This window comes from Gobio gobio, assembly GCF_949357685.1.
Source record: "Gobio gobio genome assembly, chromosome: 6".
Classification (NCBI taxonomy): Eukaryota; Metazoa; Chordata; class Actinopteri; order Cypriniformes; family Gobionidae; genus Gobio; species Gobio gobio.
In genome coordinates, this window is record NC_137102.1 from 11,647,286 (window position 1) to 11,673,413 (window position 26,128).

General features: G+C 37.9%; 1 protein-coding gene across 1 annotated transcript in view; it reads right to left on the reverse strand.

The window, feature by feature from the left end:
* efna2a (ephrin-A2a) overlaps positions 1 to 26,128 on the reverse strand; it is an 88,314-nt gene that overhangs the window by 11,442 nt on the left and 50,744 nt on the right. Inside the window, exon 2 of the mRNA XM_079819258.1 lies at positions 1,414 to 1,706. Coding sequence (XP_079675384.1) covers positions 1,414 to 1,706 — 293 coding nt within the window. The remainder of the gene's footprint in view (positions 1 to 1,413; positions 1,707 to 26,128) is intronic.

The window sequence follows — 26,128 nt, forward strand, 5'->3', positions numbered from 1 at the left end:
CTGATTCACCTCCTCAACTTCTTTGAAGAACCAAGGTTCCCACTGTCTTGGAAAACTTGGATATATGAGGCATTGTTGTAATAATTAACCAAAAGTAAAACTATTAAAACATTTTTAAATAAGAAGAAATTAAATAAAACATAAATAGATAACTAGAAATGTTGCCTGGGGAACTAACTGAAATAAGTGAAATAAACAAAACCCCAAATAAAAATGACCAAATAATAAAATGATTAAAAATTAAAAGTTAAGTTAGTACTAAAATAACACTGATATGTGGTGGCCTAATTTAAAAGTGTGATTTCCAGACATGGATTTAGTCATGAAAATGAACGCAATCTTAAATCGTGCCGAAATTGGGAGTAAAAAAATCCTAATGCTTAATCCTTATCCAGTGAATCTTCATGGTTTCGTTGGTTTAAAAAAGTGGGATCCTTGAAGAACATTCAGTTTTTAAATCTTCTGGAATCCTAAACTTAAACTAGACAGAGTTCCCATGCCTAGGTTAACTTCAAATTGAAGGACCTTTCAAGGAATTTCCAGGTCCAATACCCTCAAATTCCAGGACTTAATGTGGGGGACACATTTCAAGTGAGAGCAAGGTTACATCGTGCTACCTTGTAAGATACATTTTTACAGTTTTAATGTGTCAAACACAACTTTGTAAAAAAAAAGTTTTTTGCATTTATTTTTTTGCCATATGACAGAGATATTATATTTGTCGTATTTCTGTTTTGCATAAAACTGAAGAATATTCGCTACATCCTATACTTTATTCTAAAATGATCTGATATCAACTTTTGCATGGATTTTATTGAAAAGAGCTTAGGCTCATATAACCAGAAGTTTTAAGATATATGAATATGCTTTTAAGTTTTTCTTGCCTCATAGGTTTACATTATCTTAACAAGCAAATTCAACATTACATTAAATAAAATAATTAAGAAACAGAATATCACAAATGTTTTATGAACTTCATAGCAACATACAATACAAAGTACCTCAATGTGTGTAACTAACGTAAATCAAGCAAGCTAGAGTGCATAGGCCACGAAGTGTTGGCGAAATAACACATTAACGGACCGGAGGAAATAATATGGAATTTTTCCCAGAAAAAAGAATTCAAGCACTTTCAAGGACCTGTAGCATAAATATGTATATATATATTTTTTTTAAACTTTCCACTTTTTTTTCAGACTCACACTTTCAAGATGCAAGAACTTTCAAGGATTTCAAGGACCCGTGGGAACCCGGACTAGAAGTGTTAGGCCTTCGAATACTGTTGTGGACAATGGGGAGTCAAAAAGGTTGAGAACCACTGCAAGATTGAGCCAACTTTGACTTCTCATTTTATACGTTTAGCACATGCCACTTCTGAAACTGTGCACCCAATGAGAAAATGCACACACTTACATATGTAGTAGTACTCGTGTCCAGGTCGGAACTCAAAACCAAGTGAGAAGGGGGTAAAGAGCTGAAACTTCTCGGAGAAGCGCAGGGGTCCGTCAGGACTCTGGGGCCGGTTACACTCCCACCGTTTGAAGCCTCTCATGCGGTGCTCACAGGTGAGGTAACCATCATGGTTCACCATGAAAAGGATGTAGCGCTCCATGCGACTGTGAGGCTGGGGGCTCTCGTAGTATGGACAGTACACGTCCAGGTAGTCGTTGATGCTCACGGCCACCGTGTATTCGCCCTGCCAGAACCTGCAACGGAGAGTCAGAGCATTAGATTAGGAATGACTGACATGACTCCTGTAACAGGGACAATTGAAATATTCTTTAGTTCAGTTTTTTATTTGGCCTCCATTCAAACCATACAGCAGCAAAGAACGTTGTTAAACACACAAAGGCTAAATCTGTTGGGCAGAAAATCACAGGGAACACAACAGAATAAGCTGGAATGAATAACCACAATGCATATTTCCTATCTAGGTCACCATTATGCAGAGAGAGAATGGCAAACCAGAACACACAGAAAACCAAACTCTCGCTGTAATACTGTAATGAGAAGGGGGATGTTAGAAAAAAAAAAATCTTTGACTTGGGCCTAAAATAGCTCTCTTTAAAAACAACTTAGTTTTGCCTTTGTTCATTTCTTTGGATTGGTGCAGTGGCAACATTTATCAATGAAAATGTTGATTATGTTCACAAAAAAACACAAATGTAGTCAGTGAGTTGATTCCAGCGAGCTTGTCATATAAATCATCAACTTCATATTAAATTCCACCCTTAATCCAAGCTTTGAACCACACTGGCACTATAAAATAATTTTTCATGCTTCGCATTTGATTTTCTCTATATAGTGTGCGTTTCATGAGAATGCAGCTCTCAGAGCATAAGAAAAGGGAAAGGAGAGGGAGAACGGGTGGAGGGGCAAAAGATAGCATGAGTGAATCAGTTTGAAAGTCAGTGTGACCTACAGAGGCTGCTAATGTGTGACAGTACTGTGCTGTCAGAGTCCTGTGAGTATATGCCTTTGACTGCTAAACAAATGGCTGTTGACGGACGAAATAAAAAAATAAAATAATAAATGTATTGAGGCTTTTATGCTTAAAACAAGCAGCAAGTGTGCCAACCGGAATACGACAAGACACTTTTAAAATATATATTTTCTAAAAACAAGTCTCACTGCCTTAAAGGAACACGCTGACTTTTTGGGACTTGAGCTTATTCACTGTATCCCCCAGAGTAAGATAAGTCCATACTAGGGCTGTAAGGATTTGACCAAAAATAAAAACCTCGATTAATTGAACATTGTACCTCGATTGCGATTAATGAACGATTATTTTGCTCTTCTTATTTTTTTTGCCCTCATAGTTCACTGATAAGGTTTGTACTGTAAATATGTTCTACAATTAAAGGTGGGATATTTTTTTTCTAATGAAAAAGTGCATTTCTTTGTGATTTTAAAATACTTGAAGGAAGCGGTTCACTTTTTGCAGTTATTGTCTATGGGGCAGATTTCTTTTTGTTGTACATCAGATAAATTAGTAGGCTACATAGGCTTACATTTATGTGAATGCATTAATGAGAGAGTGATTGTGTCTGTGAATTAGTGAAACCGACTCTATTAATTATGAAGCTGTGGTTTGTACTTACTTCAAAGGTATTCAAATCTATGCTGTAACGGTTGAGTTTCTAAGCTACTTTAGTGTTAAATCACAGGGCAGTGTTGACAATGACACTCCTCTCTGTGCGCGATTTTCACGCGATGTGCGAGCTACGGTCTGTGAGTGTTCGTGTGTCACAATATCTCAGGCCTTAGTTCAACATAATACACATCTGATGGTCTAAAATCGCTTCAATGTTCAAACTGGCAGGCCTTAAAACCCTGTGAAAGTGAAAGTGATCTGACTTCAGGGCGCGCGCATTGTCAGAGACAAGACACGGCTCGGCTCTCTGTCTCACAGAAAAAAAGCTCATGAGTACCGAACAGAGAAGTTTTCCATAATGTTGTTCTTGAATAGTGCACAATCGCTTTAATGTTCAAACTGGCAAGCCTTTAAAGGGCACCTATTATGCAAAATCCACTTTTACATGATGTTTGAACATAAATGTGTGTTGACAGTGTGTGTAAACAACCACCCTATAACGATAAAAATCCACCAAAATAATAAATTAAAATAAAATTTAATCCCCAAAAATCATAAGCAGTGTTTCAGAACAAGCTGTTCTCAGATTCTCTGCAGTGTGACATCACACTGCAAAGGCCCGCCCGCAAGGTTTGACTGACACTGCCATTTAAACATAGACCCGCCCTGTGAGACCTGTATGCAATCTGCCATGCACAGGAGAGATGTATATGCTACGCCCTCTTCTAAAGACGGGGCGGGGATATGCAGCTCATTTACATTTAAAGCGGTACACACCAAAACAGCGCTTTTTATAGACAGGCCTCAGAATGACATTTTCAACACGTTATAATAAATTATCTGTGGGGTATTTTGTGCTGAAACTTCACAGACACATTTTGGGGACACCCAAGACCAATATGTCATCTTGTAAAAAGGTACCCTTTAAACTCATTTAATTTACAAACTTCATGAGGACGCAAGTGAAAGTGATCTAGCTTCGGGGCTTGCGCGCGCCGTCTCTGTGTGTGTATCAGCGCATAAGAACGGCGATTAACTTACCTGTATAAACAGTGTAAAACATGCAATTACTATAGTAATTCTGAGCATCTATGAACAAAGATAACTGCTCCTGCATCTTTCTGTGTGCCTGCAAACTGCCCTTGATGTGGAGTCAAGTGAAAACCGAAATAACAGACATGGGAAAATTACGTCGGTCAGAGGTCCTAAATTTCGGTTTCGATTAGTTTTCGGTTAATCGTCCAGCCCTTGTCCATACATACCATTCTCATCTCTGTGCGTGCCATAACTCTGTCTGACTCACCCTCAAGCCATCCTAGGTGTATATGACTTTCTTTTTTCAGACGAACATAATCAGAGTTATATTGAAAAATGCCCTGGCTCTTCCAAGCTTTAAAATGGCAGTGAATGGTAAATAAGATTTTTAAGGTCAAAAAGCACATCCATCCATTCTAAAAGTACGCCACACGGCTCCGGGGGGTTAATAAAGGCCTTCTGAAGCTAAGCAATGCGTTTTTTTTAAGATAATCAAAATTTTAAACTGGATTGCACAACATAATAGCATAATATTTTCCAAAAGTGTCCATGCGCCACACGTGAACTACTCTATAAACGTTCCTTTTTTATAGAACAACATGTATCTAAGTGAAACAGCAGAAAGCACTCACACCTCTGTAAGCGAGGTGCCTTCAGTGTTCAGTATGAGGTCCTGTCCTCTCATCTAGACAAGCTGCCCTCTCCAGCACCTGCCTGTCTGTCCTTTAACTAGACAAACTATTGGCACGGTGATTTCCTCACAGTGCAGCCCACATCAAGCGCTTTCTTAAAGGCTGCTTGTTTTGCCCTCGGTTAATGGCTCTTTCAGATGTTTGCAGTCCCATCCACACACACACAAATACCCGTGCACCATAAAACGTGCCGTAAATTACTTCCATGCTGCGGAACATCTCTGGATATGTTACTGTAATTCAGCTCTCACAGTCTAAATCGGGTCCACCTGTTGTAGATTAGCCACACTCCCAAACTGTTACCTCAATTCCATCTCTCTTCAGCCACGTTTACATTAAGCGGACAAATGTATTTTAGGGCCTTTCAAACAAGTCCAAGTCACTTGTTTGTCTAATCACTTGTTTATACTATCAAAGGGAATAAATCTCCTGAAAGTTTGGAGCTCCTGACCTTCAACGTAAACGCTGTGGAGATATTTCTTTCTAATCAAGCATGAACAGATTACAGAGGGGACATATATCAGTTTGAGCAGAACATCCCAGCATATGGTGAGGGATCACAACCTTGTGTGTGTGTGCGTGAAACCCATCCTTCACTATCTTTCCAGGAACACATTTCTCCTGTTGAGTCTGACCTTCTCAAACTCTCCCGAAGCACATCAGGAACTTGTTTATGGTTCATGGTGAAATATCGATCTGTGAATTTACAGTGGCTCCCATAACCTCATTAAAAATAACCGCTGATTGGTTCCAACGCCAAACACAAGATTGCACAATAAATGGGTTTTTTTTTTCTGACGGAGGTTCGGGTGGGTGGCGGTGCGAGTGTTAACAGACATGATGAGGAGACAGCTGAATCATAAACAGACTGACGCTCGTGCTCAGAAATATCAAAAGATCTCTCTATCTCATGTAAATACATACACGCACGCACACCTTCCTGCTTTCCCAAATAGGCGGAGCATCACTGAGAATTCTAAACAAACACTCTTTAGTTCCTCACAGCATGCCGCTCCTCATTCACCTGCTGTCGTCTTCCCTTTTGTCTCTTACAACTTTGATATCAGAAGATCTTCACATTCAAGTATCTTTGAAAGTAGAGAGCACGATGGATCTAAACTGTCATAACTGGAGAAAATATGCAACAATACCGGAGCTGAACATTCATATTCTGGTAAACATCATTTGAGAAAATTTGAAACGTTGCACACAAGCTTTGTGAAGGACATAAATGCACTGGTAGAAAAACTTTAAAACATATTTTTAACCCTCTAATGGATAAATAACTCAATCCAAAAGGAGAACAACATCTTTGTGTTTCTTTTTACTTCAAAACAAGAACATAATTATTCTCAATTTTCTTCTTCTTTGATCAAAATAATGTGTTTTGAGAAATTTCAGTATAATAAGAAGATTCCAGAAAACATTTCAGAGGTACTTCATCAAGCTTTCATCAATCATGTTGAATTTAAGTTGCTATCAATGCACAATGACATAAAGACAGATAGACTTATAGGGCCCTATCATACACCCGGCGCAATGCGGCGCCAGGCACGACGCAAGTGTTTTTTGTTTGTTTAAGCCAGTTATCATTTTTACGTCCTGTGCCACGTTGTTTAAATAGCAATTGAATTTGTGCCCATTTGTGCGTCCATGGGAATGCTGGTCTGAAAACGAGGTTTGTTATTTTGAGGCAGATGAATAGACAACTTAAACCTGGTCTAAAGTCAATGGCTCAAAAAATTTTTTTTAAAGAGCACATTAGTAATATGCGGCTTAAGGCGGGTCCACAACACGAGTACACTTTGCTTATTACACACACAGGGACGCACAGCAGCACATTTTTTTTTTAAATATTAATTTCTCTCTGGAGAAGTGTTCAGTCTTTCTACTCGCAAATTCCGCCATGTAAATAGCAAATCCGCCAAGGTGCAAGCGCAACTGGCTTTTAAAGGGAATGGGAGATGAGACTTTGATTGGTTTATTGCACTTTATGCCCAAAACACACCCATTACTCATTGTGATGTTTTATTAACAAATTTTGGGAGGAGCATGTGCAGATAATTAAACCTAATTAAACACGAGTGGAGCACATCAAGCTAATACATTTAATCAACGATAAGAGGTGTACATATACAGCAGATTTACCTCTTTTAGTTGACCATTTTTATTTTAGAATCCCTCCACCACCCCATCTCCTCACTTTGATTCTAATAAACTCTCATTAGACGTCAACACAATCCATAATATAATACAGTCTAGTTCTAGACTATCTCTATCACAGGGGGATACTCTGGGTTCGGGCCAAAATTCAGAGCCAGAGCCCTCCCCCGACAGCACGCCAAATACGCATAATCTTTACTCTATTTAAGTTGATGTAAGTGTGAACTTGTGAAAAGAGAATAGAGACAACACTTTTAGACCATGCGGTGGGTGCAGCGACCCCATCGTTAAACTAGCAAAAGTGGATTCGGACAAACCCTAAGTGCACTTGCGCCGCGCTTTAGACTTGCATGCGCTTAGATGGTTAAAATAGGGCCCATAGAGATATAGGTAAGGGCCAAAGGTCATCATCTATGGTGGTTTGCACATGAATGATTTCCACTAAAGTAGACACCAGGCATCATATATCTCTATGTAAATTAGAGTTGACAATTCAAAGCAACTTTGTTTGGTGGTAAAAACAAAACAAAACAGAAAGAATGCATTTCTATAAACATTTCATATATGTATACACAAACACACACACACACACACACACACACACACACACACACACACACACACACACACACACACACACACACACACACACACACACACACACACACACACACACACACACACACACACACACACACACACACACACACACACACACACACACACACACACACACACACACACACACACACACACACACACACACACACACACACAGAATGGTTCACTATCTTTGTGGGGACTCTTCATAGACGTAATGGTTTTTATACTGTACCAACATGTCCACACACACGCAAATACATATTTTCTATGGCAGAGTTCAGTAAATTAAGAGATTTGGCTATTAATAGTCAAGATGGCAGCATGTGAGCATTTCTTTAAAGGGTTAGTTCACCCAAAATCCTAGCTTTATATGACATTCTTCTTTCAGACGAATAAAATCAGAGTTATATTAAAAAAGTCCAGGATAGTCTAAGCTTTATAATGGCAGTGAATTGTTGTTTCATTTTTGAAGTCCATAAAAGTGCATCTATCCATCATATAACGGCTCCACACAGCTCCGGGAGGTTAATAAAGACCTTGTGAAGCGCAGTGACATGTTTGTGTAAGCAAAATATCCATATTTAAAACTTTATAAAGTAAAATATCTAGCTTCTACCAGATGGGAAAAAAAGTAACTGGTGTGCAACGTCGTCAGATGTAGCGTAAGCATTTTGAACTGTGAGAGGCACTACATTTTTTCTGTAAGTTGAATACGGAAGGCGATCTGGTGGAAGCTAGAGATACTTTTATGGACTTCAAAAACAAAACAACAATTCACTGCCATTATAAAGCTTGGAAGAGCCAGGACATGTTTTTATATAACTCTGATTATTCGTCTGAAAGAAGAATGTCATATACACCGAGGATGACTTGAGGGTGAGTAAATCATGGGCTAATTTTCATTTTTGGGTGAACTAACCCTTTAAGCCTCACAGGAAGTCTTGCATACTTTTTTCCCCCGAGTCTTTGAACCAAAGGATCACTTGCGGCACATGCACGCACACACTGCTGTAAATCCAAAGGTGGTGGATCGGAAACTCTGGCATTACACACACTTGCGTGAGGCACTGCCGCGGCTCGGTACGATGTGATTCTGGAGGCTTTCCAGCCCCACTTATTGTGTTCTTGCCACAAGCAGGCCTTTTGCCATCTTGCCAGCCCTGCTAGACACTGGGGGCTTTTAATGATATGGAAAAGCAAAGGGCTGCCACAATGTTGTGAATGCAAAGCTCCAAGGCAAAGCTCTTCCATGCGAGATAAAAGAGAGGAGAAAAGCCACTTATCGCTGGGGCTATCTGCTGCCCGCATCTGATGCAGGGGCTTGGGAACCGGACCTTGTTATGTCAAGAGGAGCGAGGATGTACTGACGCTGCCAAAAGAGAAAAAGAAAGGGACAGCGAGAGAGAGTGCTGCCATTCTAAGCAAGCTTCCCCAAATGACAGCCATGCTGGATGAGCGAGCCAAATCTAGCCTTCATGATGTCAACACGGCTGCTGTTTCAAGGGTACTTCATAAGGTTGATACATCATTTTAAATCAGCAGAGTCAAAACACTGACTGAACAACTGAACATCAAATCACACCGACTTTCAAACACCACTGATATGACGAGCATTAAAATTCATTTGGACGTTTTTCTTTTTTCTTCAGTGAAGAAAAAGTAAAAAAAAACGAAATTCTTGAGAAGTTAATTTAGTGGTTTGGCATAATATTTTATTATTATTTCTTTGAAAAAATATTGGAACAAAACTGCTTCACCGACTTTTTTTTTAAAACTATGCCGTCACATGAAAATCATGTAGTGCAATCAACACAGAAAACTGATTTTTTTCTTCTTAAACGCCCAAACATGAATGATAGAGCAGACCTCATGACAGGTCAAGGTTAAGTGTCTTAAAAAATTATATATTTGACATTATATGACAAGGCAAGGCTACATTTGTAAAGAAAAATACTTTTAAATATTAAATATTTAAAAACAAATATATATTTCATTTGCAATAAAAAAGTTCAATATTATTAAATATATATATATTTTTGAGCAGACCTCAGGACAGGTTAAGGTTAAGTGTCTTAAAAATGTATATATTTTGACATATGACAAGGCAAGGCTAAATTTGTAAAGAAAAATACTTTTAAATATTACATATTTAAAAACAAATATAGATTTCATTTGCAATAAAAAAGTTCAATATTATTAAATATATATATATTTTTGAGCAGACCTCAGGACAGGTTAAGTGTCTTAAAAATGTATATATTTTGACATATGACAAGGCAAGGCTAAATTTGTAAAGAAAAATACTTTTAAATATTAAATATTTAAAAACAAATATATATTTCATTTGCAATAAAAAAGTTCAATATTATCAAATATGTATATTTTTCAATAATCATTAAAATGTGTCACATGTACTCAAGTTTTAAGGAAAATATGTTATTACTCTTTACTTGACCAAACTACATGACATTTTTAAAGCCACCAATTAAAGCTTTCCTAGAAAATGGTATAAAAGCTTTTCAAAACTATATGAAACCCACACGAATACAAAGTGAGCATTTCCAAGAACTTGGCAAGTGTGTATTAAGATTTTTCATTTATTTTATCTTGGACACTCTTAATATTTCATTGACCGTTTACTGACATTTTCTAGCAAGATTCTCAATGACAACACACATCACAGCGAGTGACTGAATTCAGGCACTATGCAATCTAATCTATTATGTGGCATTGATGGAGGGCGTGAAAAAAAAATAGAAAAAATAAAGCCCTAATATCCAGACTCAATCAGTCCTCCTATAGCAATGTTCGGCAGAGGTGATTAATCAGGGCCATTGACTGCTTTAGCAAGCCGCTATATGATAGATGGCGTCTGGATCGTAACTCTGCCTCTGGTCACAATGGCAGAGATCTGCAGCCAGGCTCCTGGGCTCTGGAGGGAGCGACCCATCCTGATGATGAAGGCCGTCCACAGCCTCCTTGCAGCATACAGCCAGCCTCATTATTCCCCTCCGCTCAGACAGAAACACAGCAGGGATACTGCAGCATCTCCATGGGAAGAAATAATACTTTTGGATACAATTACCGGATCGGGAGTGTGGCATCATACCACAGGCAGTGTCGGTCCTAATATTTGACTCATTATTAAGCAGCTCGGTCTGCACGGCTAGCTACTGCACCGAATAGGGAGCGTCATGCCAGCGGGGAGCCTGTGCAGCCTCGCAGGGGCCGTAATCATTTTAAACGTGAAATTATGAGCTTTCACGTACGGAAGTCACAACCAGGAGATTTGTCCGCTCTTTTGCATGATACTGGAGGCAGGACCCGAAGCTTTGGCTCCTTTGTGACTTATTACAGAGGGCAGGACAAGAAAAAGGAATAATTTTTTATTCTTTTCTCATGGAATGAATTTTAAAGCATCGAGTCAAACAGAAGCAATCCAAGAGTGTCTTATTGTTAGACTACAAAATGGATTATGACATGAAGAGTGACAATTATAGTACTTTTTGTCTGTAAATTACCAAGAGTCATTTGGGTCGTTGATGATGAACACTTTAAGAGGATACAGTAATAATGGATAAGAATATCCATCAATGGAAAAAAAGAACAAAGCAAATTACTGCCAACCAAAGCTATGTCTGTTGTATACACTATTGTTTAAACTTTTGCAGTCAGTAAGACGTTTTATTCAGCAAAGATTCATTAAATTGATCAAAAGTGACAGGAAAGACTTTTTTTTTTTTACATTGTTACCAAGCGGCAACCTCCCCCAGTTTCTCTTGAAGCCAATATGGAAGGGACTTAAACTATAATTAATGTACAGCAGAAGAAAAAAAACATGTTTACAGCCTGGTACAAATTGTGGTTTTGGTCTATACGGTTTATTTTGCCCTTCATGACAACTGTGAGGGGGGTGATTTTTTTTTTATAACTCATTCGTTTACATTATATAAAGCCTTAAAGTTCTGCATAATTAAGGGCGTGGCCACTTTGAGTGACAGGTGGATTACAGTTTGTCTGCTATCTGTTAGTTATCACGCCACCTCAGCTCCGCCCACGTCCCGCCTCTTTGCCCATTTTCGTTATCAGGGAGTGACGCGCGGTGAACGTGCTGCCAAGATGGCGATGGCCGACTTTGAGACTTCAAAAACTCTTCAGAAACCTTTGGGTGACGTCACGGACACTACGTTCATATTTTTTTTTACAGTCTATGATTGTTACAAAAGATTTCTATTTCAAATAAAAGTTGGTTTTTGAACTTTATATTCACCAAAGAATACGGAAAAAAGGGGTTGTGTTTTCACAAGCAGCAACTGTTTTCAACAATAAAAGGAATGTTTCTTGAGCACCAAATTAGGATGATTTCTGAAGGATCATGTGACACTGAATGCTGAAGGGAGCAGAATCTCATTGAGCTCCATGTTAAAATGACCAACTTTACAGCAGAAAAAAACATGTTTACAGCCTGGTACAAATTGTGGTTTTGGTCTATACAGCTAATTTTGCCCTTCATGACAACTGTGAGGGGGTGAATTTTTTTATAACTCGTTCGTTTACATTATATAAAGCCTTAAAGTTCTGCATAATTAAGGGCGTGGCCACTTTGAGTGACAGGTGGATAGCCGTTTGTCTGTAATGCTGGCAGGTTTTTGAGCCTGTAAGTTACAACTTCAAACCACGACTCACGACTTTGTAGCGTTCCAGCCAAGCTGCCTGAGCGCAAGGAATTGTGGTAGCTAGATGTTAACAAAGCATGGCTAACCGTACAGGGCTTATGATCATTACAATAATTTCTATCGACAAAGGTGCTTACTCCTTGCTTATTTGCGGGAAACAGAGGAGAAAAAAACGGCGCATACGGCAAGAGAAGCTGTTATACTTTTTATTTTACATTATTTGTATATTTGTTTCATAAACACCGCATCCGTAGGGGCTGCCATTATTGTTTCGCGGGCTATGTGATGTCAGAGCTCGTAACTGGGAGTACATCGATCTAGTACGAGTTCAAGAGTGGGAAGTCACAGGTTTGACTGCCGTTCCAGTGCACTTTCACGGGTATGAGGTTGGAAAAACACGGGTTACGGGTTGCCTGGAACTTGGCATTAGTCATCACGTCCCGCCTCTTTGCCCATTTTCAGTTATCCGGGAGTGGCGCGCTGTGATGGGCTGCCAAGACGGCAACGGCCGACTTTACGCTTCAAAACTGCTCTTCAGAATCGGTGATGTCACGGACACTACGTCCATATTTTTTTACAGTCTATGGGTCAAACGTGTCCATCTAGCGCAGTGGAACAGAAAAATACGTTCTGTGTGTACTTGGTGAGCATAAGAGACTTCTTTCAAAAACATTTAAAAAATCGTATCAACCCCAAACTTTTGAAAGGTAGTGTACATTTTAATCCCCCCTGAAAGTCTTTGACTTTATCATTTAACCTTATTATTGTTACTTGTATCATTCCAAATAAAGTCAATTAGTGTTTTGTAGTCTGATCTGCACTAAAAATAAAAACAAAATATGAAACAAAATATGAAATGTGTTTGCAAACCCAGTTCTGAATCGATGTTTACAAACCTGATCCAATATGTGGTTTGAAACCTGATTAAAATGTGATTTTGTGTTATTTTTATTTTTTGCAATCTGATTCCAGGTCTCAATGGTCAGATCAGGTGTCAAGTAGTTTTTTTTTCATATTCAGTACATGCATGTAACAGAATACAAAGAACGCACTACTGGAGCTAAAATACTCTCACTTTTGCTCACTGTTTCATCATATATCCAACTGTGTGATATTCATTATGTAGTGAATAGTGAACAAGCAATAGAGTCAGCAGTTTTAGGCACACGATATGCATAAAACACTTTTATGGCTTATGCTCTCTGATGTGCTTTGTGAGTTCAGCATCACAGCAAGATGTCATGAATTTCCAGTTTTATGTCCTTTATTCTCAGTCGTTTTAATCTTAGATTTGTTCTGACGCTTACATGTAGCAAACAGATAGAATGATACGGCGTATATTGACTACACGGTCTGAACAAACGGATCAGATTTTATCGCTTGCTAAACGACAGTGCGGACGGATCAGATCAGATTTGTAAACCAAATCGGATTTGCATGCAGTGTGAACAAAGGCTTTCTGCTGAAGGGAACTGAGAGGTTTTGAGTCTCGTCTCACTTCACCTGCAGAGGTGAGCCACAGTGGGCACGTGTCTCCCTGATGGAGGAAGCCTAATGATGCTGGACAGCTGTCCACAGAGGAGACACTCATCCTCTGCGTGAGAGTCCTACAGATGAAGCTGGGCTCAGAGCTGTCGTGGAGTGGATTTTACACTCGTGCCTGAAACTAGACAAGACTCTTGAATTCCCCCAGTAGATGAAAACTGAGTGAAAGGGCCTCTTCTCTCCACTGACAGGACTCCAATGAGGCCGTGCCCCCACATGCAGCTCACCCGACAGCCATCATCACCCACTTTACAACATGATTGTGACTGTGCGGATGGAGAGAGAATGACTATCCTGATTGCCTTTACACGCAGAAGACTCGCTGAAGGTGACTGCTGAGTAGTCTGCACTGATCCACACAGATGAGCTGAAGCCCGAACATGGCCCATAAACGAGACCCTGCAGTGACTCGACCCCACCAAACTGTTGCTGGCAGATTTTAAGATTGAATCCAAAATGACTCAATTTCTAAAGATAAACCCAGACGCAGAGATGCAGGGAGGGAAATTGTAAAGGAATACAGCAGGGCTCCAGACTGCGACTAAATGGTTGCATTTTGCGACCTTTTTTCCTGCTGGTGCGACTGAATTTGGTTGGAGGTTGCACTGGTGCGACCGCGGTGCCCAAATGATAAGAGCTGCCAATTCTGTTACATATGAGAAACATCGGATGGCAAACGAAACGTAAGCGGACCGTTCATCAGCTCGGAGCTATAATAGACATCGCAGCGCGAATGAAAAACAAACAAACAAAAAAACACTATAACCAGTAGGTGGTGGCATAGGAGCACTTATTTGACTTATTAGACATTTCCACTCCTTAATATATGGAAAAAATTAGGAAGTCACAAAGTCTCATGAAAAACTAAAACTTTTCTTCTAATTGTGACTGGATTACACAGAAAACAAGCAAAGAGTCTTCCTTTTAGTTCAGTATGATACTATAGAAGAACAATAGTACATTTAATAAGAGTGGAATATTAAAATTTTCCTTAAAAATGAGTTTTTTGCACATTACTTTTGTTAATGAAAGTAATTCAAGCTCAGTGCTTCAATGTTAAATTTCCAATAAACAAACTGTAAACATGTACTATTATTAGTAACTGCACTTATTAACAAAACAATAGTAAGTTTATGGTTAAATTAACCTTATGATAAACTTATGATTTTCCTCCAGCGTCACCATCTGTAGAACTTAGTGGCGCTGGTGCCACTGCTCTCAAATGTTAGTCTGGAGCCCTGTATTATCAAAGTATTTATTTGTAATACAGTGGAAATGAGTAGATTTGGTTAGCATGTTGATTTACGGTGTGCGCCCCTACATTTTCTGGTTGTGCCCCTAAAATTTTCAGTTGGGGGCCACTGTGCTCCTAGTGAAAAAAGTTAGTCTGGAGCCCTGTACCGTGATTCTAAATGATTCTCTTCTCAAGAATTCTGAGGAACAATACTTCTTATTCCTAATTTAATTCTTAAAATTATGAAATAATCACAGATATCATCAACGTAAGAGTAATAATAAATCTGAAATAAAATATGCACAATTTTTGGTAAAACAGGTTAGCAATTCACACATTATATAGCAATTTCTGAGAAAAGAAACAGCTGAACAAAAACTGGGTCCACATGGCTCTAGTTCAAGTAGTGTGTGTTTGCATTCACAAACAAGCTGTTTATATAAAAAGAAAACTGTTTTATTTTTATAATTATACAAATTTATTTTCCTGTAAACAAATCTGTTAGTGAATGCACACACACATTTATAATATTAAAAATAGCAATATAAAATAATAATAGTACTGCTGTAAAATCGTATATATATACTGTTTATATACAGTCAAACAAAAATGCATTCAGACACCTTCAACATTTTCTCACATTATCACAGTTTATTCGCTATAGTTTAGAACATGGTAATAAAATATGACAAGAACTCAGGGTTCAACTGTGTCAGAACAAATTCATCTTGATAATGTCTGATAACTTTGATAGAAAGGTATGTAATGGATTACAATCAACCAATCAGCTGTTAAATTTAAGTACACAATTAGATAATACCAATTTAGGTTAAACAATTACCAAGCAATGCTTAATTTTGTTCAGTCTGTGGTGTAAAAGGTCGCATTAGCAATTAAAGAAAAACACACTTAAGCACAACATGGTCAGGTCAAAGTGTCTGAATTATTTTGGTCCCAAATTTGTATCAGTTTTACTGGTAGTCCACTGTATGAAGAATTTATTTTTGGGTATAATATGTCACAGTTTACTTTATTTTTCTGTTCTCACTTACATACAATGTCCAGAAAAAATTATATCTGGTGTTTGAATAATTTTTGGTTTGACTGTGTATGTATATATATAATATACATGTCTGTGTGTGTAATACACACACACACATTTATACATACATACATACACTGTACACATGCACACACACATATATAATATATACACACATATTATGTAAACAAAAAATGTTATGTTAGATGCGATTAATCGATTTCTTTTATCGATTAATCTAACAATCACAACATATTACAAAATAATAATTACAAACCAAAATTCAACACAAACCTGAAATTATACATGAAAAACCTCTAAAACTAACGTGCGCTATGAATTCTGGAGCAGACCAAAAGTGCAATTTCATGTGTCTGAAACCATGATTGAATAAAGCAGCACTATCTACCAGATGATTTAGTAACTCCCTTGCACCTTATCTTGAAAACATTAAAAATGTATATGGACAGAAACCCCTTTTATAGGTGAGATAATATAATGAGATATGAAGTAAATATGGCAATATCTGCTACAACAGACCTTTGTCACTCACATGAGGTAAACGTACTTCAATAAATATAACAAATTTTGATATGCAACCCCTATGCCACTGATGATAAATAAATTAGGACTATTTGAAGTGAAGGTCGGGGTAGGTTGATTGATTCTGTAATTGCTCTGACAGATGCAAAACATTACCATCTGTTGCCTTTTTCAGAGAATTAATCAACAAATACAGCATGTGTTCAGCAGTCCTGCCAGTTAGACACAATTCAGCGCTTTCCCCATTTCTCTTTTTTGTCCCATAAACATAGCTGAAAAATCGGTTTCAGACCAGGGCTCTTGGGAGATCCATCTCTTTCGAGACAACTGACCAGACCAGCCCCCCTTCTGCAGCAAATGAGAGCGTGCTGAACACGGGCTGGCTGCACACATAAAAGAGCGACCATACGGCACGGTCCGAACAGCCTCAGAAAAAAATCCAGATGAATGTGTATACGCTCTAAACAGTACTTTGCTCTGCTTTCACCCTCCATCGACTCTCCTTTGACTGGCTCTAATCAGGAGGGCTCCTGTGGAAAGCTGTCCTCACTACTGAAATGCATGACTGGTCTGAGACAGAACGGTCAATTTAACACAGAGGCACAAGGCTACAAATTTGAGAGGTGGTATAGAAAGTGATCGGAATACTGAGTGCTTTAAGGACCTAAACAGCTAAATTAAACCTATAGAGTCTTTCAACAGCAGCAGCAGCAGCAGCAGCAATAGAAAAAAACACTCACAAAAACATAGACACTTATATCACTGTTGACAAATATAACAGGCCTATAATATAATATAATAAATAATATAAATGATAACTTTTAGTTTAACATTTTTAAACACAAATTTTATATATAATTTAGTGTGTACACACTAGGCATGTGCCGGTATCAAATTTTCATGCTGCGATTAATTGCTGAAGCTTTTATCACGGTATGCGGTATTATCACGATATTGAAATTCGTTGCAAAAAAAACCAAACATTTAAATGCAATAAAGAAATACACAAAAATTATAAAGTAAACAAATATTTAAAACTGCTAAAGAATTATAAAGAACAAAAGGTAACACTCTACAATAACGTCTCACTAGTTAATGCATTAACATTAAAGGGTTAGTTCACCCAAAAATGAAAATTCTGTCATTAATTACTTACCCTCATGTCGTTCGACACCCGTAAGACCTCCGTTCATCTTCAGAACACAAATGAAGATATTTTAGTTGAAATCTGATGGCTCTGAAAGGCCTCCATTGGCACAATGCACGGTTCACTCTCAAGACCCTTAAAAGGTACTAAAGACGTCGTTACAAAGTCCATCTCACTACAGTGGTTTTAAAATAACTTTATGAATCGGCGAGAATAGTTTTTGTGCGCAAAAAAACCCTAAATAACGACTTATATAGTGATGACGATTTCAAAACACGGCATCATGAAGCTTCGAAGTGTTATGAATCAGTGAGTTGAATCATGATTCGGATCGCGTGTCAAACCGCCAAACTGCTGAAATCGCGTGACTTTGGCGATCCAAACTGCTGAATCGACTCACTGATTCATAACGCTTTGAAGCTTCATGATGCCGTGTTTTGAAATCGTCATCACTATATAAGTCGTTATTTAGGGTTTTTTGCGCACCAAAACTATTCTCGTCACTCCATAAAGTTATTGTAGAACCACTGTAGTGAGATGGACTTTGTAACAACGTCTTTAGTACCTTTTATGGGTCTTGAGAGTGCACAGTGTATTGTGCCAATGGAGGCCTTTCAGAGCCATCAGATTTCAACTAAAATATCTTCATTTGTGTTCTGAAGATGAACGGAGGTCTTACGGGTGTCGAACGACATGAGGGTAAGTAATTAATGACAGAATTTTCATTTTTGGGTGAACTAACCCTTTAAGTATTTGGTTATGTGATGAGCACATTATCGTTTTGTTTATGAGGGTTACCGGGGAAACGGCTGCATTTCTGCTGTTCCATCAGCGCCCTCTGCTGTCAGAGAGTGAATGCGCGTCCTTCACTCGTTCCGCCATGTGCTCGGCTCATGCACGTTGAGTTTGTTTACATCAGTGCACGTTTGATGGATAAAGTATTTTTAAAATTCATTCTAAAAATCTGAATAATTCATAAATAATTATTCACTGTATTTTGAAGTGTCCACGATAACAATATTGTGCATGTTCATTATTGCGGTATATCATATTACAGTATACCGGCACATGTCTACACACACACACACACACACACACACACACACACACACATACACACACACACACTAGGGCTGCACGATTATGACAAAAATCATAATTGTCGATTATTCCCTTGAAATTGAAATTGCGATTTTTAATTACGATTATTCTATAGCATTAAGCCTCAAAAGTCAAATATACATTGGTTTGGTTTCTTTAAATAAAAAAAGTAAAAATATGCATGGTATAATAATGTTATACTAAAAATAAAAACAATGGGGAAAAAACTTAAGATAACCTGTAGAAAGATAAAAAACATTAAGAACACAGAATAATATAAGTGGACTTTTTTTGTAATTGCGATTACATTTTATTGAACGATTACATAATTGTGACATCCGTAATTGTAATCACGATTACAAATTCGATGAATTGGGCAGCCCTAACACACACGCACGCACGCACACACACACACACACACACACACACACACACACACATGCACAGGTTTGTTTTGCTATGTAAGTGTGGACATTCCATAGGCGTAATGGTTTTTATCCTGTACAAACTGTACATTCTATCCCTCTACACTATCCTTACCCCTAAACCTACCCATCACAGGAGACATTCTGCATTTTTACATTTTTAATAAAACATTGTTTAGTATGTTATTTTAAATATGAGGACATATGAAATGTCCTCATATTTCACGTTTACGTCGTAATACCAGTGTAATACCTGTGTCATTATACAAATTTTTGTCCTCATAAATCATGAAAACACACACACACACACACACACACACACACACACACTTAATGCTTTCTTCATGAAAGCTTTGTGTTTAAAAGCCTAATAAAATATTTAAACTCTTAATAAAAAAATCCTAATAAAATATTTAAAGTCAATATTTTGTGTCTAATTATTTACTTAAAATGTCCTGTTTCTAAGCCGCATCGGGCCCTGATCACCCAGTCAGGGTTTATTCTGCTATTATCCCTTACTTAACACATCCATTTTCCATAACTAATTCATTAAATTAACACGTTTAATCAACAGTCCTAATAGTATAACTCCATGGTATAAACAAATACTCCATGTAGGTTCTCAATCAATATGAGGCCACAAACCGGCATAATTGAAAGAAGAAAAAAAAAACAGTACTGTTTAAAATAGATTCAGATGAAGTATAACATGTCACACTGCAGGACTCTGCTGCAACGTGTCATGTCAACCGCCCTATTAAAGCATGAATAATTTTGCTAGTTATCTCTGTTTATTGTAGATGGGGACTCTGTCTCTAGAGTGTTGGAGCAATAACTACAGCAGTTTGTGGGAGGTTTGCTAATCTCCAAATTGCCGGTACAATGCTCTAAAGTGGCAGTCGCTCTTGTTTAAACGAGGACGCTATTTTTCTCCTCCACTGACCAAACCTTGACCCTCGTAGAGTTCTTGAAATAGGTACAAACTCCAGGGAAAAACAGGCTCTTGCAACAGCCTAATTTTAAAGCAAATGAACAAATCGCTGCCTTGAGACTCCAGATGGTATTTTTTTTATTTTGTACTCCTTATACAAGCAGAATACAAAAACTAAATTACTGAGAATTGCAGCATAGTGAAACATAACATAATTTATCTACATACAAGATAATCTAAGCAGAAAGATGTTTCTGAGCTAAAGGGATATATTATGTTACATAACAAAACATGACATAACATGACAATTTATCTACATATACGATGGTATAAGCAGAATAGGGGTGGGAATCAAAGGGTACCTCACGATACGATACACAATACATGGCTCACGATATACGATAATATCTCGATACAGCAATTCTGCGATAATCAATATATTGCTAGACAATCCTATAATGATACATCACGATATCTGTCTAACTATGAAAACAAAATGCCTGTGAAAAGGTTAAGTGCAGGTTTTCCAGACTTAAACGTGGATGGGGCATCTATTATTTTCCTCACACTGCTGTCCGCCATCCCGTTAAAAAACTATTTTTCTTTGGCTAGTTAACTTATGTTCATGTTTCCCTCATTCATGTGTTGAGTGTCACCTCGAGGAGCTATGAAGTAGCGACACTGGGAGCAGGGAAATCTATTTAGTGTGCCTTATTTTATTCATTAAACTATCGAAATTTGGCACCAGCGTATATTCTCCTATTGCACGGAGACAACGCTATATTGCCCTATCTATATTTTTTCCCACCCCTAATGGTGAAAGATGCTTCCGAGCTGAAGGAATGAATTTAGGGTTATGTCATGTTATGCTATTGTTATTTATTACGGCTCTGAGGAATACTTGATTCTGATCAATCACCCCATCCAGCGGAATGTTATTCCCTAATAACAACCAGTAAAAACTGATAAAACATGCTCATCCAGGTAACTGTCAGTGAAGTCGGCACTTTACGCTTGCTAGGAACGTTTTTTCTTTATGGAAGTTTTGCATTTGGTAAGTAAATAAAGCAAAAAAAATACTCAAATCAATATTTTGTGTACAATTATTTAAATGTCATCCAGGTATCGTGGACTTGCTCTTTTGTTTCATACAAACGCAGCTGATGCCATTTTGTATCGATTGTTTTGTACACTGTAATGGATTATTAGATAACAAACTATTTTAAAATCTCAAATGTTTCATCTCAAATCAATATCTCTTATCCTCGTAATTATTTATGTGATGAAATATCGTGTAAGAAGTGGTTTGACTGTACACTGTAAAAAAAATTCCTAATTTTACGGAAAATAACTAAATTGTTTACAGTATTTTCCTGTAATTTTGAATTATGTTTAAAACTATGTAAAATTACAAACAATATCTGTAAATAAACAACTTGACTGTTATTTTAAGGATTATATAATTAATGACAAATTACAATAATTCTCATTTTTATACAGGAAAATTACTGTATTATTTATACAGTATTTTTCTGTTTTTATAAATTACATACAAATTCATGTAAAATGACAAAACATATCTGTAAATTAACAACTTGACCATTATTTTATCATTAATGACAAATCACAGTCATTCTCATTTTTCATACAGGGAAATGACTGTATTATTTATACAGTATTTTTCTGTTTTCTTAAATTACATACAAATGTATGTAAAATTACAGAACTAATCTGTAATAAAATATTTAGCTCATTATATTAAAGGTTTATGTCCATACTAACAATTTAACATTATTCGTTGTAATTTTAAAGTAAATCTTATTAGTTTCACTGTAAAAATAAAATCGTAAAAAAATGGTAAATGACTGGCAGCTACGGCTGCCAAACAAAAACCGTAAAATTAAAGTCAAATATCTTAATTTAAACAAGGAAAAAATCTGTAAAATAACAGTGTTTCTCACTAAAACTTTTAAAGTAAATTTCTGTAAAATTATTGTTTTTGCACTTTATTTGAATTACCGGTAAGATATTTTAATTACATTTTATGGTTGTTGTTTGGCAGCCGTAGCTGCCAGTCATTTACCTTCTTTTTACGATTTTTTTTTTTTTTTTTTTTACAGTGTAGGCCTACTGTATCCCTTAAATGTTATCGCAGAATAAACCCCTTCAGGCTGATGCAAGACCTGATCACCCTGTCTGGGTTTATTCTGCGATTCTACAACCAGCTGGATGTACATTATCCCTTACATAACATAAAACAACATATAATATAACATAAACTTAATTATAAGATATTATAGGCAGAAAGGTGCTTCTGAATAGGGTTATGCTATATTACAGTCACCTGTTGCTGGTAATAATCGCATGGCACAATAATAAAGCCTTTACTTGGAAAATACGCAGAAGAATACAGGAATCAAACACACCGAACAACCACTTCCAACATAAACGAGACTGAACCTTGAACAGAGGAAACGAAGGGCTTAAATACGGTTAACTAACTAAATTTAGAGTTATGCCATGTTGTTGTGTTATGTCATATTGTTTTGTTACATTACATGTTCTATTTGGTAATGAAGATTCAATTGTCATAATCTTCTCTACATCTTTTTTTCATTTTGAGTTTCCTCAACAAAATGTATCAGTCACTTCTTAGTTTCATTTAGTAGCTTCACCTCAGTCACCTTAACAGCGGCTCTACTAGCTTCCTCTTGACTTACATTAAAGGGTCAATGCTTTGTTTCCTTTTGTTTGAATGAGAGGACTGCTAACTGAAATCCAAAAGTACAGAATGAAGGGCTATGTCTTGGGGCATCAGCTCAAAATAAAAGAGTCCTCTTACAAACATCAATTTTTGATGTTTCCCACGCAAGCGCAGGGGAATAGCTGTCAAAGAGGTGACTCAACAACAAAAGAACCCGCTGACTTTCATATCTAGTTCTATCAAGGTCAACGAAAGACAGTCATTCAAATAAAAGCTTGACAAACATAATTTTATATTAGTTAGCACGCATACTTTCGAGCATTAGCTGGTGTGAATTTAAATGTCTCTCCCAACAGTTTAGCCATCGGTTAGAAGAGTGTGGTGGGATGCAAGGCTAACTGCTACCGAGCCCCTCGGGCTAAAACTCATGCTAACCACAATGTAGACAAAAAGCCTGGTGCAGTATATATTTCCCTATTTTCACCCCAAAAATAAGAACGTGGGCACCAGGGTAAGCACTCCTGCTAAATTATTCACTTAATCAAACTGTTGCTCCTGGTTTTACGCACTTTTTAATATTTTCTTTTGAAGTTCATTAATTAGCTCTGCTAGCTCTGCTGTTTTCCTCATCCTATTTTCCTTCCTTTAGCCCCTCGCTCCCTTGTTCTGTGCCATTAGCTAATTAGACTCAAAAAAAGAGGCGATCCTTCTCCTCCCGTTTAACAGCCTATGAAGAGAAGCGTAAAAAGAGTGGATGTTTGGCATGCGGTGACAGTAGCGTCGCAACCGATTTGTGATAACCACATATGTGGCAGTAGCCCTTAGCCACTTGAGTGTACAGTGTGGATTAGCCGAAGCTAACATATGTAATGTTTGGCACTTTACGTGCGAGTCAAAATGTAAACTGTCAGTCTTTGTTGATTTTTAATTAACTGGTTGACTTGGTTTGTGAATGAGCTGTTGTATCTAAAAACTGCATATGTAATAGGCCTTAAGTAAACAAAGCAGGAACTGTTTTCAAGCAACAAACATTTGACTCTGTAGGAATGAGCCGTGAGGGTGACATGTCAGGAATTATCTTCTTCAATGAAGCATTCAATCAGTTCGAAGCAATTCATGCCTGACTAACACTCTGCGGGTATGAACTGAGTCCTTTCAGTCCTTCCAAAACCTTCTCATGATCACACAGCGAGGACAGTCAGGTGACAGACATGCTCGCAAAGATACAGACACGGTTTTTCACTTACCATGAGACTAGATCTTAGGTGTGGAAGCTCTTTGATTGGCTCTTAATGAGTTTGCGGTGTCAGGGGAAGGGATGGACCACCAGGGTCTGGCCTATAAATACCCCTGATAAAAGCAGCACTGTCATGTTGCATTGATCACAGTAAGATAACTGTGAGGGGAAACATCTGAATTAAGTGGTGTCCTGCTATCTCCTAACTCACACCTGTGAGGAAGAAGTGCTGCTCTGTGCTACTTGAAAAAAGGACAGTGACAGATAGGCATAAGAGCTCGGCAAAGGAGGATGGGTAATACTGTAATGCTGATATATTCTCGGGACTTCTCTGTGGCCTCTGAAGGATAGCTGAATAGCATTAAATAACGCTGATTTAATTACGACACACTCAGATAATGCCCGCTGAGCTCGTTTCCTTTTCCTTCACTCTTCATTTCTTCTGCCACTCAATGGATAGATGACTGAGAAACACACTGAGGCTTTGGTTTGAAAGAATGACAGAACTTGATGGTATGTCCCGCTACATTAGAGGTGAGGAATGCAGGATATGGCAGGGATTTACAAATATATGGTCAAATGTGCCAGGGTCTCATACCACAGTAATCTGCCCAAAATATCAAGGTAATGGCATGGTACTATGCCATTACTATAAATTTATGCCATTAATATATCTTTACCATATATATATATATATATTAGTGGTGGGCCGTTGTCGGCGTTAACGTGCTGCGTTAACGTGAGACTCTTATCGGGCGATAAAAAAAATATCGCCGTTAATCTATTCTCAAAGTTGGGTTGGGAGCTGTGTCTATACTACACAAGCTATGATGACTTCATCTTGATATTTTAGCGCGGATGTATACCTAGCCGAGTTGCACTGTAGGGGGCGAGATTTTCTACAGTATGGATATCAGCTGCGCTCTCCTCTCCGACCGACAGCGAGTTGACACGCACCCGGTCTGAATTTCGCGTGGGGTTGCACATAACGTTAATTCTACTAATTCCCGCAGATTTCGCGCTCGTATCTGAAGCGCACACACACATACCGTAATAAAGCCGCCTCTGATATACAAAAAGTGCAAAAATAAGCTCCTTTTCCCAGCTTAATAATGGTCAAATACACTCAAAAATGTCTCAATGCCCATCTTGGTGAGTTTTAACGTAAACACAGTCGTAACCAACTCACAGGAACAGTGGGATCCATGCGTGCGTCAGGTCTTAAAGGGATAGCAGTTATTTATTATTCAAACTACAAAAAGACAAACGATCACTTACGAGCACACATTTTCTGAATGCCTTTGGCAGAATTCAAATGAGCCATTTTAATCTAGATTAATTCCAAGATTACAGTGAGATTAATCTAGATCAAAAAAAAAATAATCTATGCCCACCACTAATATATATATATATACACACTATATTGCCAAAAGTATTGGAACACCCCTTCAAATCATTGTATTCAGGTGTTCTAATCATTTCCATGGCCACAGGTGTATAAAATCAAGCATCTAGGCATGCATACGCTTCTACAAACATTTGTGAAAGAATGGGTTGCTCTCAGGAGCTCAGTGAATTCAAGCGTGGTACCGTGCAATAAGTCCATTTGTGAAATTTCCTCGCTACTAAATATTCCACGGTCAGCTGTTAGTGGTATTATAACAAAGTGGAAGCAATTGGGAACAACAGCAATTCAGCCACTAAGTGGTAGGCCACATAAAATCACAGAGTGGGGTCAGTGCATGCTGAGGTGCACAGTATGCAGAAGTCGCCAACTTTCTGCAGAGTCAATCACTACAGACCTCCAAACTTGATGTGGCCTTCAGATTAGCTTAAGAACAATGTGTAGAGAGCTTCATGGAATGGGTTTCCATGGCCGAGCAGCTGCATCCAAGCCTTACATCACCAAGTGCAATGCAAAGCATCGGATGCAGTGGTGTAAAGCACGCCGCCACT